The sequence below is a fragment of the Calliphora vicina genome, chromosome 4, assembly GCF_958450345.1.
Source record: "Calliphora vicina chromosome 4, idCalVici1.1, whole genome shotgun sequence".
Taxonomy (NCBI): domain Eukaryota; kingdom Metazoa; phylum Arthropoda; class Insecta; order Diptera; family Calliphoridae; genus Calliphora; species Calliphora vicina.
Genome location: NC_088783.1, coordinates 113,006,036 through 113,023,616, shown reverse-complemented (window position 1 = coordinate 113,023,616; position 17,581 = coordinate 113,006,036). Strand labels below are relative to the sequence as shown.

General features: G+C 28.9%; 3 protein-coding genes across 3 annotated transcripts; 1 reads left to right on the top strand and 2 right to left on the bottom strand.

Moving 5' to 3' along the window:
* Positions 1 to 1,514: 1,514 nt before the first annotated feature.
* Positions 1,515 to 7,346, bottom strand: sunn (sisters unbound). Its single transcript, XM_065509141.1, has 14 exons — positions 7,227 to 7,346; positions 6,727 to 7,165; positions 6,551 to 6,662; positions 6,237 to 6,360; positions 5,936 to 6,171; positions 5,690 to 5,870; positions 5,454 to 5,628; positions 5,146 to 5,282; positions 4,875 to 5,090; positions 4,468 to 4,821; positions 4,132 to 4,401; positions 2,301 to 2,444; positions 2,008 to 2,228; positions 1,515 to 1,951 (listed from the first exon to the last, which is right to left on the bottom strand). The coding sequence occupies exons 1-14, from the start codon at positions 7,266 to 7,268 to the stop codon at positions 1,861 to 1,863; spliced, it is 2,742 nt and encodes a 913-aa protein (XP_065365213.1). The 5' UTR covers positions 7,269 to 7,346; the 3' UTR covers positions 1,515 to 1,860.
* A 1,122-nt stretch (positions 7,347 to 8,468) lies between these two features.
* LOC135957857 (uncharacterized) lies at positions 8,469 to 9,091 on the top strand. Its single transcript, XM_065508662.1, has 2 exons — positions 8,469 to 8,598; positions 8,661 to 9,091. Exons 1-2 carry the CDS (start codon positions 8,554 to 8,556, stop codon positions 8,964 to 8,966), a joined length of 351 nt encoding a protein of 116 aa, XP_065364734.1. The 5' UTR covers positions 8,469 to 8,553; the 3' UTR covers positions 8,967 to 9,091.
* A 298-nt stretch (positions 9,092 to 9,389) lies between these two features.
* Positions 9,390 to 15,308, bottom strand: Lztr1 (Leucine zipper like transcription regulator 1). Its single transcript, XM_065507641.1, has 8 exons — positions 14,438 to 15,308; positions 14,064 to 14,372; positions 13,883 to 13,997; positions 11,785 to 11,948; positions 10,881 to 11,705; positions 10,646 to 10,821; positions 10,403 to 10,581; positions 9,390 to 10,331 (listed from the first exon to the last, which is right to left on the bottom strand). The coding sequence occupies exons 1-8, from the start codon at positions 15,031 to 15,033 to the stop codon at positions 9,927 to 9,929; spliced, it is 2,769 nt and encodes a 922-aa protein (XP_065363713.1). The 5' UTR covers positions 15,034 to 15,308; the 3' UTR covers positions 9,390 to 9,926.
* Between the last annotated feature and the right edge of the window lie 2,273 nt (positions 15,309 to 17,581).

The following is a 17,581-nucleotide window of genomic DNA, read 5'->3' as shown; positions in this document are numbered from 1 at the left end:
GTGAAATTTAAATTTTATTTTAGATGTAAGCAAAATTTCAACGATTAATCGTAAAACCGGTTTTTTATTCGGAAAGATAACCGATTAAAATTTATTTAAAATGTAAGTTTTCAATTTATTTGTTATTCTCTGATTTTAAAAATGAATTTTTATGCAAACATTTACGAATACTCGAAAAACCGAATAATCGATAAAAAAATATGATGGAAATTTATAATTTGTTTCTAAAATAAAGAGAAATATGATTTTCATACTTGATTTAAGCAAAATTTCAACGATTAATCGGAAAACCGGTTTTTTTATTCGCAAAAATAACCGATTAAAATTCATATAAAATTAATTTTTTCATTTTATTTGTTGGGATCTGCCATTCAAATAATGACAATAAAGTGAAATTTAATTTTTATTTTAGATTTAAGCAAAATTTCAACGATTAATCGAAACCCGTTTTTTTATTCGGAAAGATAACCGATTAAAATCGTGTTTTCGATTAATAGTTAACAAATAAAATTAAAAATTATATTTCTAAAACGAATTTTAATCGATTATTGTGAATAGTTTAAAAACCGGTTACCGAATAATCGTTAAAATTTTGCTTAAATTAGCAATAAAACACAAAATTTTACGTATTATTTCATAAAAAGTTGCAGAAAATTAAAAAAAAAATGATTTAAACCGGGTTTTCGATTAATCGTTGAAGATTTTAAAAACCGGTTACCGAATAATCGTTAACATTTTGCTTAAAATAGCAATAAAACATAAAATTTTACTTTATTTCATAAAAAGTTGCAGAAAATTAAAAAAATTTTATTTAAATTTTTTTTCGATTAATCGGTTACAAACCGGTTTTCCGATTAATAGTTGAAATTTTGTTCACAATCAAAATAATACTAAAAAATTTTCTTAATTAAGATAAATTAATTAATTTTTATTTAAAATTTTTTATTCGATTAATCGGTTATAAAAAACAAAAACCGGTTTTTCGATTAATCGTTAATATTTGGCTTAAAATAGAAATTTAACAAACAAAATTTAAAAAAATTAATTTTAATCGTTTTTTGTGACGAGTTAAAAAACCGGTTACCGATTAATCGTTTAAATTTCGTTTGAAATCAAAATAATACTTCAAATTTAAATTTATTTTTTTAAAAATTAGGAAGAATTAATTCAAATTTAAAATTGTTTTATTCGATTAATGGGTTTAGCAATTATTCGTTATAAATTTTATGGAAATTTTGTTTCAATTTTAAGCAAAAAAATTTAACGTTTTAGTATAAAAAAAAATTGTTGGTCACCTTAGCAAACCCATAAATCTTATTTAAAACGAAGACATTTACATGTGACTCAAATTTGAAAACATAATATAATTGACAAATTTTCCACATTTAACAATTTGTTTGAGGTGTGTTGGGGAAACAAACCGAAATTGTCGTAATAAAATTATAGCAAAATAACGCTATTTAAGAATGTAGTATGTAGTGTGCAAAAAAAAGGCAAGTGCACAAAAATGGTTTTGGAATTATCTTATTATCTAGTTTAGATAAATAAGATAATTGCCATAAAATAATTAATGTTTAGTTAAAAGGCTAGTTGGGTGGTTTAAAAGCAATAGAGGAATTTTATTCATCACAGGCGTCAAATGTTACTGACGTTTAACATGTTAAATTAAATAATAATACGAATAATAAAACCAAACACAAATGTAATAAACTAATAAATATAAAAATGAAATGAAATTAAACAAAAAAGGCACTGCAATGTCTGGCGAGTTAGAAAATAAATAAAATAAATTCAAATCCAAACATAGAAACAAAAATACATTTTAAACACTTTGTGGCGGAAACAATAAACTTAGCCAACTTATTCTATAAGCAGCAATTTGAAATTATCCAAATATTTACGTTCATCAGCGGTAATTAAATGATGGGTCATTTTTGTTACCTCTTGTTGCCTAAACAATAAATTAAAATAAAAACACTTATCTAAGGATTTGCAATTTCAACTTACATTAATTCTTTTGCTTGCAATTGATTTAAATCTAAGTCCTCTATGAAAATGTTTAAATGCTTTAAAGCCTCTAAACGATTGTGGCCCGCCTTCAAGCGTTGAACACTTAAGGCCTTTTCCAATATTTGTAATACCAATAAGACCACATGGACTTTAAGTAGGGGCGATGAATCGACATTTATGTTATTATCAATTAAATGTTTGTGTTGTTTTAGTATGGACTGGAATAAATAAATAAAAGTTAAGTAAAGAATTGATGTATTTTATTGGAATTTCTTTTAAATTAAACTTACCACTATGGTCATGTGTTTGAGATTAGGAGTTTGTTTATACAGATTGTATATTAATACGGAAATGATATGTTTATAGATTTTCAATCTATAATTGGCCAAAGTAATAAGTAAATCCTTTAATTCCTTTTGGAAAGTGTGTTTGAACTAAAAAGAAAACAAAAATAGGCACTGTTCACACTACTTTCTATATAAAATATCCGATTAATTGTTAACATTTTCAAAAAGACAATGAAAATAAAGTTTCAATTAAAATGAATTAATCGGTTTTCCGATTATTCGAATAAAAAACCGTTTAAAAGATTAATCGTTCAAATTTTGCTTAAAACATAAATAAAACTCAAAATTTTCACTTTATTTCACAAACAAATTAAAAAATCCAATTAAAATTAATTAATCGGTTTCCCGATTATTCGAATAAAAAACCGATTAATCGTTGAAATTTTGCTTAAAACTCAAAATTTTACAATATTTTAAAAAAAAGTTATAAATTTCAATTAAAATTAATTAATCGGTTTTCCGATTATTCGAACTAAAAACCAAATAACCGATTAATCGTTAAAATTTTAATTAAAATGGAAATGAAACTCAAAATTTCCACTTTATTTTGCAAAAATAAATAAATTTTGAATTGAAATGAATTAATCGGTTTTCCGATTATTCGAATAAAAAACCGTTTAACCGATTAATCGTTCAAATTTAGCTTAAAACTCAAAATTTTCACTTTATTTCACAAACAAATTAAAAAATCCAATTAATATTAATTAATCGGTTTTCCGATTATTCGAATCAAAAATCGATTAATCGTTGAAATTTTGCTTAAAACTCAAAATTTTACATTATTTTACAAAAAAAAGTCATAAATTTCAATTAAAATTAATTAATCGGTTTTCCGATTATTCGAACTAAAACCAAATAACCGATTAATCGTTAAAATTTTAATTAAAATGGAAATAAAACTCAAAATTATCACTTTATTTTACATAAATAAATAAATTTTGAATTAAAATGAACTAATCGGTTTTCTGATTATTCGAATAAAAAACCGTTTAACCGATTAATCGTTCAAATTTTGTTTATAACTCAAAATTTTACAAAAAAAGTTATAAATTTCAATTAAAATTAATTAATCGGTTTTCCGATTATTCGAACTAAAAACCAAATAACCGATTAATCGTTAAAATTTTAATTAATATAGAAATAAAACTCAAAATTTTCACTTTATTTTAAAAAAATAAATAAATTTTGAATTAAAATGATTAATCGGTTTTCCGATTATTCGAATAAAAAACCGTTTAACCGATTAATCGTTAAAATTTTGCTTAAAACTTAAATAAAACTCAAAATTTTCACTTTATTTCACAAACAAATTAAAAAATCTAATTAAAATTAATTAATCGGTTTACCGATTATTCGAATCAAAAACCGATTATCCGATTAATTTTCAAAATTTACTAAAACATAAATAAAACTCAAAATTTTCTCATTTCTTAAACAAATTAAAAATTTCCAATTAAATGAATTTTTTTATATAAAATGATAGATTTTTGTTCAGAAATATGAGTGATCGCAGATCGAGCTCCTTTTCTTGATTAAACGCTTATTGGCCAAGTTATTAACGAATTTAGATATTTTGAGTTTTTATATAAAAAAAATCGATTTTTGTTTAGAAATGAGTGATCACAGATCGAGCTCCTTTTCTTGATTAAACGCTTATTGGCCAAGGAACAATAGAATACTTTTGAAATTTTAAGTGGGCGTGGCACTTTACATACAACGTTAATAATTATTATGGAATATCTAGTTTTTTTTTTTATAAATTTTATCAACTTACCATGCCATAATAAATACACAATTTCCATACCATATTTGTATGGATTTGTACCCTTTGATATTTATGCATTTCCGTAAATTGTCTTAACATCACACGTTGATATTCCACACACTGTAAAGGATGTAATTGCTGCGACTCATTGCCGTCCTTATGACTTGGCGTTTTATTTTTAAAATTCACCACTATCAAGATTTGTACCAACTGACGATAAACATTGGAATCGAATTTAAACGGCAAATGGGTAAATAATAGCAATAAAGAACAAAAATACTAAAACAAAATTAATTTAATTAAAAAAGTAACAGAACAAAGAAAGGAATTATAAAGTAATCTTACCGTTTTTATTCTCACTGTTGGTAGCATTAATAATTCATCTTGATTTTTCAATATTAACCATAAATATTTGTATAATTGTTGAGCTTCAGGGAAAAATGTATAATTTTGATTAGTATCGGATTGCTGCTTAAGTAATTTAAACATGCAGGATATAATTATTTCCAAAGCATATAAATCCAAAAAGAAGTTATCTTTATTTATTAAAGATTGAATTTCTGGATTGTAAAGAAAGTAATGAGACAAGGTGCGTATGATGTCCAAATAGTTATTGTCCAATAAATCATATTTGGTTTTTAATATAATATTAAAACGTTTTAATAAATTATTACAATTCACCAAAGTTGCGTTTGAAAGCTAAAATAAACAGATTTAAATGGGTGTTTATTATTTTAAATTAAAAATTTTACCTTTTCTGGAGTTTGTTCTAGTCTCTTAAGATCCCTTATCATTTCATGATATGTATGCAATAAATGATCACTTAGTTGTTCCAAATGTTGCCATTCCTGATTAAAATTCAATATGTTGTGGAATATATTGAAAATATTCATTAGCAGAGGATATTCCAAATTGTTGGCAAAGTGTGTGAATATACCCATAGCATAGTGTATAAAATTGTCCAGAGCCTAAAGTAAATTAAAAATAAATAATAAATTCTTGTGAATTAATTATCTTACAAACCGGTTTTTTTAATTTGTCTATGGCTATAAAGGAATAGACTTTTAGTAATATTCCCTCGGTCCTTTGGCAATGTAAATTTTCAAATATTTCCGGCAATATTTGTAATAAATGTTGTAGTTCTTGTTTAGTAGAGGCAGCTTAAAACAGAAAAGTGATAAATAAAAATGTTGGGTTAAAATGAAAAACATAACCTTAAATTTTTTTTTTTTTTTGACACCGGCCGGAAACATTTTAAGGCAATAAATTCAAACTTCGGAACTAAATCTTGTCTTACATTCTGGCTGGTGCTAAAATTCTCTTTAACTTACCTTCTTCCGATACTTTTATTTCAAAAACTATAACCAATATATGAGCACTTAATAATCTTATTATTTCTGCAGTGTTAACATCCGTTATAATTTCCAAAAAAATATTGAAATTTAATAAAAACTCAAAATGTTCATACATAGCGTGTATATAGGAACTCAATTGAAAAATGGAACCCTAAAATATAAAAAGAATACCTATATTTTCCTTTGTAATTATGGCTAAAATAATTACTTACCAAGTGGCGCACATAAAAATCCATTATATGTTTCAATATCATTTGATCGGAAAATTTACGCTTCATCATGCTAATATACAAATGACAGACTAAATTTGAGGTTATCGGCTGGGTTTTAAATATCAAATTCAATACAGATTCCATAAATTCACGAGAAAAACAATCCAAAGTTAAAAGTTTGCTAGAAATATTTTAAAACTTTATAGAAAACATAAATCAATTTTTTTTAAAAAAAAGTTTAATTACCTTTGCAAATTATTTAAAAATTTCACCGCTTCATGTTGAATTTTCACCAAATTCTTGGTGGTTATATTATTAAACCATTTATAACGTTTTGCTAGAAATGTGCTGAAATATACTTGCAACATAGAGGGCTCTATGAGAAAATTTATTAATATATTCATTTTAGATGTAGAAATATTCTCTTCCAATAGCATTTGTCCCAAAGTTTGATAGAGTTTTAAAGGAGTTAGGGTGTTTATCTGTAAAAACTCATTCCATATAATAAAATATGTATGTTTAACTTGAATTCTTTTAAATTTTTTACCTGTACGGAAAAAGCTTCATAAAAGAAGTTTATAGTTTGAGACGAACTTGCATAAAATAAATCATAATCCTTGGAGAAAATGTCCAGTAAACCGGTAAATATCATTTCATGGGTTTGTTTATAGCTAAAAGGAAGTAATTGTGAAATATATGAAATCATTTTCGTTTAGTTTCCGCTCAATGTATTCTCTATGGTCCTAACATTTTTCTCTTTAAATTTTAGGTTATGTTCAATTTTTGTTTGGTTATGTTTCGATATTTTATTCACTTACCAACATAAAGGAACATCTGATTTTTTTTCATTAAAATACTTACTAAAGTCCTTCCAAAGCACTCCAATACAGACGAGTACATATTGCATCCAATAGATGTAAATCCAAACGATACATTTTGCGTAATTCATGCATGCCCAGCAATAAATGGAAATCTTCCAAAGAAAAAAACAACTTTTCATTCAAAACGCTCTTAACTATGCTTACTTTTCTCCTCACTTATTCTCGACAAAGGTTCCTCAAAACGTTTATTAGCCTGCATATCTTCCAGCTTTTGCAACTGCTTATATACATTACACCACACCGCTATCAATTGCATTAAAAACTCCACCGGACTTTCCAAATCATCATCTTCATGTAATTCCCTCAAATCATTGATAAATATTTCATGTTGCAGCTGCACCAAGTAGCACAGCTCCCCAAGGAATTCTTCAAGTTTCTTAAAATCCATTTCCACATGGTGGAAATTATAAATTTGTATTTGTTCCAGTGGCCAATCGTACGTGCCGCCAGCAATAATTTGTTCAGGGGTTATAAGACAATCCAGGCCAATGGCCGCCAACGTATCATTGATAAAATCACATGTTAATTCCAGACATAATTCGTTTTCCTGCCAGGATTCTTTCAGCAAAGCTTGAACAAAGCCTAAAGCCACATTCTGCAAGGGAAATTTTAAAATATTTCAATGAAATCTATTAAAAATTTTAGTATTATTATACCTTGACAGTAACTCCACTTTTTAATAATGTTAAAAACCGCATTTTCTTTTTAACATTGGGAAATAATAAGGTTAAAAGACGATAAATTCAAATTTCTTATAAATTAAACCGACTTTTTCCGCCAAACTGCGTATATATATTTAAAGGTGTTGCCAACCTTTTATTGCCACTGCAAGAAAAAAGGGTTTCATGATTTTAACTTTTTGTATATATCTTCCAGTTAGGCTGTCTATACTTGACAAATATTTATTATAACAATTAATGACGTTTGTTGTCAAGACAAAGTTGTCTGTGCAAAAGCACTAACAATTTTGTCATAACGAAGCAATAATACTAATAAATGGAGACTATACTGGATAATTTTTTATCATGACAACGATTTTGATGTTTATCATGATAAAAATTTATCAGGTATAGACAGGGGGTGAGCAAAAGCACTAACAATTTTGTCATAACGAAGCAATAATACTAATAAATGGGGACTATATAATAATTTTTTATCTTGACAACCATTTTGAAGTTTATCATGATACAAATTTATCAGGTATAACCAGAGGTTAAGAATGTTCACCCTAAGGCTATATCTGATAAATTTTTGTCATGATAAATGTATTCATGATAATATTCTCGATTTATTAGTACTATTGCTTTCTTATGACAGAATTGTTAGCGCTTTTGCTCAGACAACTTTGTCTTGACCACAAACGTCACTAATTGTTATGATAATTATTTGTACTTATTTGATTTCAATCTAAAATGAGTTTTTCTCTTGGCTTTTTATTATAATTCAGTATATTATGCATATATATAGGGGGCATTCCCCTTTATTCATAAATAATTTTTAAATTTTACAAAAGGTTTATAAAACCGAATTTCCTATAAAATTTGTTTTATAAACCTGTAACAATTTTAAAAATTGATTATAAATAAGGCCAATAGAGTAAGCGAAATGAAACTAAATAGCTTTCATAAACGATTATTAGAATTATCAAACAATTACAACGAAAATTTATTGAAAAATTAATTTTAATAGTCATTTTTTAATATGGAGATATGTTTTTAAAATTGTTTCTTAATGTTATTGCTTAATTGCTGCTATTTTAAACAAAATTATCATTAAAACTGAAAATAACCGTTATCTTGCACTTGAGTTGCCAACCTGTTATTAGCTTAAAATACAACCCTGCTTAAAACCAAAACAAAATATCAGCTGCCATTGACAGCGCTGCCTAGCGAAAAAAACAACAACAACAATTCAAATTTATTTACAGTTTAATAATTTTTTGTTGTTATTATACATTTAATTCCGCATAGAATTTCCATAAAAATGAGTGAATTACAAAATACTTTAACACAAGATCATATTAAATTGGTAATTATGCAAATATTTATTGTTATTAAAGACCAATTAAAGGAATTATTTATCTCATGCAGGTGGAAAGTATCAATCGCCGTGTTGACAGTATTTACCAGCAATTGTGTGAATATGATGATTCCATTGATCCGCGCACTTTGGAGGAGTATGGTGATGCTCAGACAAAAATTATGGATCTACTGGAAACATTAGAGACCATACAGGATGCTGCCCAGCGTATACGGCCCTTTAATTTGCAATTACGTTCGCAGCAGCAGGCTTTGGATGAACAAATGAAATGCTTGGAGTTATCGGTGGATTTAATGAAACTGGAAACGGGTGCGGTGGACAAATCTGAAAGTAGTGGGAGTGTAATGCAGGAATAGTAAGGGAGAGTTGCAGACAATTTTATAATCATAAAATATTAAGTATTAGTACATGATTGATCTGATTTTTTTTTTACAATTTTATAGATTTTCATATTATACCTACCTATTTAATGAAATTGTGGCATTGAAAAAGCTGATTAATAAATGAAATAGCAAGAAATTTTATGGATTTTTATTGGAAAATATGAAATTCTTTAGTGGAGTTAAACTTTTGTGGCAAGAGTCCAAGATGACCCCTAAAATCTGCAAGCGATTAGAGTGCTGAGCACAATTAGAACTTGTACTAACAGGTTAAAGTTCTAATTCAGACATTGTCTTAAATTGCTGAACTTGGTTTTGTTTGGACTTAGAATTTGCTGCCGGTAAGTTTTTTTTACTATCTTTTTATTTAAAGTTCCTTTAAACCCAAGAAAACTCAAGTTATAAGTTTATTTTTAGCTTTATTTGTATAAATCTTTTTGAATTTTATATTTAATATAAAACAAAAAGATTATTTAAAATAATTTTAAACAAAAATTAAGAAAAAATAAGACATACAATTACATACACCACTTAAAAACAAATAAACATGCTTGAAGCTTAAAAATACACAGACACAGATTAATTCTAAAAAAAAATCGTTTATTAAAATAAAATTTAAATGAGATAGAGAGTATTTTAAAAGAATTTCGAGTACATAAGCATTTTACGAAATTGTTTTCTATATAATAAGAGTAAATAACTCTTAAAATAAAGATAATAAAGTGTTATAAAGCATTTAGATTTAGATAAATTTCTTTAACACAAGAATATTTCTTTAACTATTATTATATTTAAGATAATATAGAGAAATAATAAAAAAAAAACATAAAATATATGTTCGTTAAGAGAATTTACTTTAAGGTGTCAGGCAGCATTGTTGCCCTTTTGCAGCCAGGCCAATAGGAATTGTAAAGCAGGCTGTAATAACACCAATTTTCAGATATCTGTATTAATACTAATGCGTGTTAAAAATTCACCATGTGAATCGGCTACAGCTCGTATTATCTCCAGCAAAAGCTCACGCGAGAGGCCGGAGATTTTCGGCAACCTTGCCACACGAGCAAAATCCTTAACAATTAACTTTAAGGCATGTTCTTTAATGTCGAAAATTTTCGTATAATCTGAAGCTTCTAGGGTTTGCAGGACATTCTCGTAGGTGATGTTGTGCTCTAGGGAATATTTGCAAAACGAATGTAAACGATTGTTGGAGAGACCATAGAAATGGGGAGCCTGAAACAGATAGAGAGCATCTTGGGGTGGTAATTTGGTTTCGCCATAATAGATATAGCGCAGCAGAGATTGGAAGGCTTCGACGGAGGGTAAAATGTCGCCAATGGAAATCTGTAAGGATAAGGGAACACATGAATCATTGTGTTTCCTTTATAAGCTTTACTTTAGTATTTAAAACTTACATTAACCGTATTATCCGGTGGCATAAATGAACGAAACATGGCCTGGAAATATTGTGTTCTAGCCGACAATATGGATTTATGGGCCATTATAACATGGCCCTCCAACACCAAATTGATATCACAAAAATCTTTACCCGTGGACTCCAAAAATACCGCCATATCACTTTCCAATGTGGTGCCTTAAACAAATTGAAAAATGTAATGGAAAATTTTTATAAATCTTATTTGTTTCTGTGTACTTACCCACATTTTTATCCACATTGGGATCTGCCACTATTTTGCTGGGATTTAGCTTTTTGCGTATGATCTCCACCAATAAAGGTTTGTCTAAATCACTAAATTCATTGGACATAACCACATCGGTAAAGTTTTCCTCTTTGATTAAGAAATGCATGCAATGATCCTTGACAATTTGTATTCTTTGGAAAACAAAAATTAATTTTTATTTTTTTTTTCCCATAAAACCCAGAAAACTTACTTCTTTCTATCCGCATTATACAAAGCCTCCAAGACATTTTGTTTATTGATTTTAAAATCCAAATACTGTATACAGCCATGAGCCAAACGTGGCATTAAAAACAAGCCAGCCAATTGATAAATATCCGTTATTAAGATTATTATATTCTTATTATACGTATCTTTCAAATCAATACGATCCGTGTATATATAATTGAGTATAATCTCAAAAGCCTCGGGATTAGCATTGAGCAATCTCACCTCCAGCAAAGGCTCTTGATTGGCGCCTGGCGGACAACTGCGCACTTCGATGCAACCCGAACCAAATACTTTTTCCATTTGCTGTTGCCTGGCATCTCGTGCGGCCAATATTTTTGTACGCAAATATTTCGATCTGGCCGCCACAAAGGCTATATGAGACATAATTTTGGTTTCTTCGGGTCCCACAATGAATTGTATATCGCAGAATTGTTTTTCACTAAAAAATTTGCCATAATCTTCGCGTAACGTGCATTTCGGATAGCTGGAGAATTGAAAGCGATAGGTATCACCGCGGCGTACACTATTATCCACCGTCCCACCAAATATATACATGGCATCACTTATCACGGCACTGGCATGGAATACTCTGCCCGAGGGTACATCCGAATTGGGCTCAGGTTGTATAATCGACCACACCTGAGAGTCCAAATCATAGCAATGCAAATCATTGGGCAAAGTAGAGTCAGCAGAGCCCCCGAAAACATATAGAAAACGATCATGATGGACCATGGTATGACCATAACGTCTTGAGGGAGGTTGGGAAGCCACACCTCTTAACACATGTTCGTTGCCTATGCGTCGCCAGCTGTTTATGAAAATTTTCAGGTTATATTTAAGGGGTTTTTGAATAATTTGTTTGATTTGAGGGTTTGTTTTTTACTTACGTTTTGCTTTTAAAATTAAATTCAAATAAAGAATTCGTTATTTGCATACCACTTTGTCCCGAAAACACATACATGCAGTCGCGGGCCACAGCCACCGGAAAATTGCAGCATGTAGGCGGACGATCGCCCTTTTGATCGATTTCCTCCCATTGATGGTTTTCACCCTAAAAATATAAATACAAAACAGAATTTTAGATTTTAAAATCATGAAATGTTCCTTTTTTTAAATTAATTTTTAAAATTTTCCTAATTTTCGAATATTTACTTTGAGGAAAATTTGTATTTTACGAAAATTTCCAGAAGTTTTCTAATATTTAAAAATTTTTTCTAATAATGAAGAAAAATTTGATAGAATTTTGAAAATTTCCCTTATTTTAAAAAATTTCCCCTGAAGGGAAATTTTATTTAAACAAGATTTTTCTCAAATGTTTACATTATTAAGAATTTTATTTAAGAATAAAAAAAAAATTTCTAGAATTTTAGAAATTTCCCTTTTTTTAAAAAATTTCACCTGAAGGGAAATTTTATTTAAACAAAATTTTTCTCAAATTTTTACATTATTAAGCATTTTATTTAAGAATAAAGAAAAATTTGCTAGAATTTTAGAAATTTCCCTTGTTTTAAAAAATTTCCCCTGAAGGGAAATTTTATTTAAACAAGATTTTTCTCAAACTTTTTCATTATTAAGCATTTTATTTAAGAATAAAGAAAAATTTGCTAGAATTTTAGAAATTTCCTTTATTTTAAAAAATTTCCCATGAAGGGAAATTTTATTTAAACAAGATTTTTCTCAAATGCTTACATTATTAAGCATTTTATTTAAGAATAAAGAAAAATTAGCTAGAATTTTAGAAATTTCCCTTCTAAAAAATTTCCCCTAAAGGGAAATTTTATTTAAACAAGATTTTTCTCATATTTTTACATTATTAAACATTTTATTTAAGAATAAAGAAAAATTTGCTAGAATTTTAGAAATTTCCCTTATTTTAAAAAATTTCCCCTAAAGGGAAATTTTATTAAAACAAGATTTTTCTCAAATGTTTACATTATTAAGAATTTTATTTAAGAATAAAAAAAAATTGCTAGAATTTTAGAAATTTAACTTTTATTAAAAAATTTCCCCTGAAGGGATATTTTATTTAAACAAGATTTTTCTCAAACTTTTTTAAACATTTTATTAAAGAATAAAAAAAAAATTGCTAGAATTTTAGAAATTTCCCTTGTTTTAAAAAATTTCCCCTGAAGGGAAATTTTATTGATACAAGATTTTTCTCAAATGTTTACATTATTAAGCATTTTATTTAAGAATAAAGAAAAATTTGCTAGAATTTTAGAAATTTCCCTTCTTCTAAAAAATTTCCCCTAAAGTGAAATTTTATTAAAACAAAATTTTTCTCAAATTTTTACATTATTAAGCATGTTATTTAAGAATAAAGAAAAATTTGATAGATTTTTGGAAATTTCCCTTGTTTTAAAAAATTTTCCCTGAAGGGAAATTTTATTGAAACAAGATTTTTCTCAATTTTATTCATTATTAAGCATGTTATTTAAGAATAAAGAAAAATTTGCTAGAATTTTAGAAATTTCCCTTATTTTAAAAAATTTCCCCTAAAGGGAAATTTTATTTAAACCAGATTTTTCTAAATTTTATTCATTATTAAGCATTTTATTTAAGAATAAAGAAGAATTTAACAAAATTTTATTCAGACAAAGTTTTTTGAATTTTTATTCGTTATAATGAATAATTCCCAACAGTTAAGCAAAAAATTATAAAATTTTTAAAATTTCCCTAGCATAAAAAAATTTCCCTTTTAAGGAAATTTTATTTAAACAAGATTTTTCTCAATTTCATTCATAATTAAACATGTTATTTAAGAAAGAACAAGAATTTGAAAAAATTTTGAAAATTTCCCTTGAGGAACATTTTATTTAGATAGGATTTTTAAAACATTTTTTCATTACTAAGCATTATTTCTATTAATAAAGAATTATTTGGTATAATTTAAAAAATTTCGCTTTAATTTCTCTGAATCTACATCAGTAATTTTCATTATTTTTTAAATACTTTTAATAATTTTTAAAATTTCCCTATACTCACCGATAAATTTAAAGTCCACATATCGTTTAACCTTGCATTACCATCATAGCCCGCATAAATCCACATTTTATTATCATAAACTGCTGCACCATGAGCTGAACGAGCCACCGGCATTCTAATAAAATAACAAATTTTATATTAATTAATTCAGTTTCCCCAATATTCTGTCTCGTCAACTTACTTTCCCGAAAATTTCCACTCCACCCACATGGCCCTTTGAAATTCATACTCAAATAGATCATTTTTATTCGTGAGATTCGAATTGCTGTGTATATCACCCGTATAGCCACCAAAAATAAACATGGAATTGCAATACACCACCGCCGAATGATGATAGCGGGGAGCGGGTGGTGTGCCGGTGGCACAAGCACGACCCCAGGATTTATCTTTGACACCGAAACGTATCAAATCGTTAAGCATGGTCTTGCCATTGTCGCCGCCAAACACATACATGGCATCTTTGTAGGCCACCACCGTATGTTTGGAACGCCTGAAATAGATTTTTTTATTAAATATTTAAAAGTTCCTGAAAGAACTATGTTATTTTTTTCTAACTTAGCCCCCACAAATTCTGCACACTCTAACATTTTTGTCCACTGATGGGTGGCCGTGTATGTGCTAAAGTCCACATTTAAAGCATTACAACTGTAGCTGCCGGGCGAAACGGATTTAGAGTTGTTGGACAGGCAGCTGCGTGAGCTGCCCCGCATTGAACTCGAACTGGAATGTGACATTTTGCTGCAACTACTGCGTGTGGCAAAACTGCGACGACTTTTACGCTCTGCCGTTTCGGAGTGATAGTGTTGTTGCTGATGCTGCTGCTGATAGTGTTTATCAGCTTCGCATGCTATACAGCCGCTGCCCGAAATAGTCGATGTGGAAGGAGCTACTGTGGCTGGGGTGCCGTAATCGTAATTGTTTAATACCGCACTCGATGATATCGAACGACTGCATCCACCTCTACAAAATGAACTGGCCAATTTGCCTGTACCTCCGCCGGCAGTTTTACTGCCCTGTGAGCCAGCTGCTGGACTATTTGAGTTTTTACCACTACCACCAACACTACTACTGCTAGCTGCCGTCCCCACACCTGCTGCTGCTGCGTCCTCCTGAGAATCGGTCGAATCCGACCCTAAAATCGCCCTTAGCATGAACGTATCATAAACCTTAAAACGTTTATTCGGTTTAATTTTCTCACTATGCGACACTTTGTTAAATTTTCTTCCCAACTAATTAACAATTAAATTTTTTCTTTCACAATTTTTGCGTGCAAATTTTCTTTTTGTCTTCTTGCATTAACTTTTTTTCCTCTTTTTCTTTTTAAATTATGCGTGTGTGTATAATAAAAACAGTTCTTTCTTGTGTTTTCCTCGCCCCCGTCCACCGTTTTTGCTGGTTTTATTTTAATATTTATTCACTTTTAATATTATAACTAGTTTTATTGTTTAAACACTTTTATAATATTTATAAAATTTCTTAACAATTTGTTGTTGCAAAAATTCTAATTAAAATATAATTGATTTTCTTATTGTAAATTTTTCCTTTTCGTTTTGGCGGAAAAATTAAGCCCTGCGTTAGAAAATAACTTCAAATTTGTTACTTCACACAAACACCTGTGTTTCTTATGTGTCGCATAGCAAGCGGCGGCCCTCCTGGGGAATCAGTTTATCTTCAAGCACTTTTAAGGCAATTTTACATTTGGCTGTTTGAAAGCCGACAAAATTTCTGCTGTCAAGCAAAAATGTCTTTCCAGTCCTGGATTGCTAACGAAGCAGGGATGTAAAGAATTGTTAAAAAGAATTATCAATGAAATGTCAGTTTTTGTTTTGTTCTGGTCATTTGCAAAAGTGAAACAGCTGTTGGGAGCAGAGAGATGCCACCGGCTGGAAATGATAGTAATAATGTTGGAGAGTTGCCATCCAAATGTTTTAATAAGTGAGTAGCCAACTGTGTGGCCAACTTAAAACCGTTATTTTGTTTGTTTTAATAAGTGAGGTTAGGTGGTTACTTTTTCAGTTATTTTTTTTTTAAATTTTAATGAAATATTAAAGAAATTCAACTTTTTAACAATAATAATGCTAATTAAATTAAGTTTAATATAAAATAGCACAGTATTGATGTATATAAAATATCAAAAACTATTGGACAAATTATAGAATATTTTTATCGTTGCTACACAAAAGCATCTTTAACCTTTTAACATCATTATCAATATGCATTGTTTGAGTGCTATTCATACACAATTTTGTCCTATGGACGCTTTAGTGAAAAGCTAGCTCTTTAATATAGGAAGGCTTTATGGTTTGTTTAGTCACAGTATGAAAAACTGTCGCACTCTATTTATATATAATATATATAACTATTAACGTAGTCTTGTCAGAATGTCAGTGAACTCAGGCCCACTTCTATTAATAGGTGTGCCAATTTAGACATTCTCCGTCATTTATAGTATCCTCTTGAGACAACAAATTAATTGCCAGCCTTCTGTAGGTTCTAACGGAAGTGAACTTCTATTAATAGATGCTCGGGCGTTAGAGATTCTCCGACATCAAGCCTGTCAGAATGTCGCTCTTGGAAACTGCAATGAAGTTTCCAGTGCAGTTCTATTAACAAATGCACTGCTAGAATGGTAGCGTTAGCAACGCTTTGACTATGTCCTGTAGAAGGAGATCATTGGTCGTTTCTTAAGTTCAATATTATTAATTGGCCAGATCAAGCCTATTAGAAAGTCTTCTTGAAGCAGCTTAGTAGTTTCAAGTTTTCTGTGGATACTTTCAGAAATTAATGCAGACCTTTACTCATATTAGCAGCTGCTCAGGTGTTAGAGTTTATCCGGAGAAAGCCTTGTTATGGGATTGCTAAGTAAGCCCTTTGATTCCGCTAGAATTGTGGTCATTTAAATATGCAGCGGCTTTACACAGACCTCCGGAGTGAGGTGTCCTTGAAGCTATAAAGCTAAACCTCACCTCTAATAATGTTGTGTAAGATACGATGACCTAGCGACTCCTGACAAAACCCGAATTGTGCTAGCTAGCCATTCATTGCTACCTTTTCTTATAAAAACCAAGTTGCACTTTCAATCATATGATATTTTAGTAATTTCTAACTATTCAGCTTATTTTACACTATTAAAAAATACATTTCCATGATTAAATAAGCAATTTTCTGCAACTTTTTCTTTTTATTTCATTTTACCTGCCGCCATAAATTCACAAACTGATATTTGTTTACAATCGTACCATGTGCTTTGTTGTGAATGCATAATGTTGCCAATTAAATGATATTAAAAAAACGGCTTAAAGCCTTTTAAGACTTTGATATAAATAGGAAGGGGCAGCAGGAGGGGGATTCAATAAATTTCTTTATTTTTTCAAAAAAAAAGCTGCGAAAAGAAAACTAAGGTTTATAACATTAAAGAATTGGTGTTGGTATTTATATACTGTCAATTTTAACTCTTGTTTATCTAAATCTTGCTATTTTCTTCATGGTTAAATGAAAGTTTTTTTTTTGTTTTATTTAAAGAGAAGGGGGAGAAGGACTTTAGCCTGGAAATAAATATAAAATAACTGATAAGAAAAAAAGGGTTAATGCAAAAGAAAAGAAACACATAAATTTATGTAGTGCCTGTCTAAGCAGAAAATTAGGGTCCAGTATTGAATGTTTATGCCATGGTCAGTTGTTGGTGGATGGTTGGTTGGT

Coding starts and splice junctions, on each gene's coding strand:
- sunn (XM_065509141.1), bottom strand. CDS start 7,268: ATGCGGTTTTTAACATTATTAAAAAGTGGAGTTACTGTCAAG. Junction 5,283..5,453: donor AATAAAAGTATCGGAAGAAG/GTAAGTTAAAGA, acceptor TTCTGTTTTAAG/CTGCCTCTACTAAACAAGAA. Junction 4,402..4,467: donor CAACAGTGAGAATAAAAACG/GTAAGATTACTT, acceptor ATTTTGTTTTAG/TATTTTTGTTCTTTATTGCT.
- LOC135957857 (XM_065508662.1), top strand. CDS start 8,554: ATGAGTGAATTACAAAATACTTTAACACAAGATCATATTAAATTG. Junction 8,599..8,660: donor CACAAGATCATATTAAATTG/GTAATTATGCAA, acceptor TATCTCATGCAG/GTGGAAAGTATCAATCGCCG.
- Lztr1 (XM_065507641.1), bottom strand. CDS start 15,033: ATGCTAAGGGCGATTTTAGGGTCGGATTCGACCGATTCTCAGGAGGAC. Junction 13,998..14,063: donor GAGTGGAAATTTTCGGGAAA/GTAAGTTGACGA, acceptor TTATTTTATTAG/AATGCCGGTGGCTCGTTCAG. Junction 10,332..10,402: donor CACCGGATAATACGGTTAAT/GTAAGTTTTAAA, acceptor TTATCCTTACAG/ATTTCCATTGGCGACATTTT.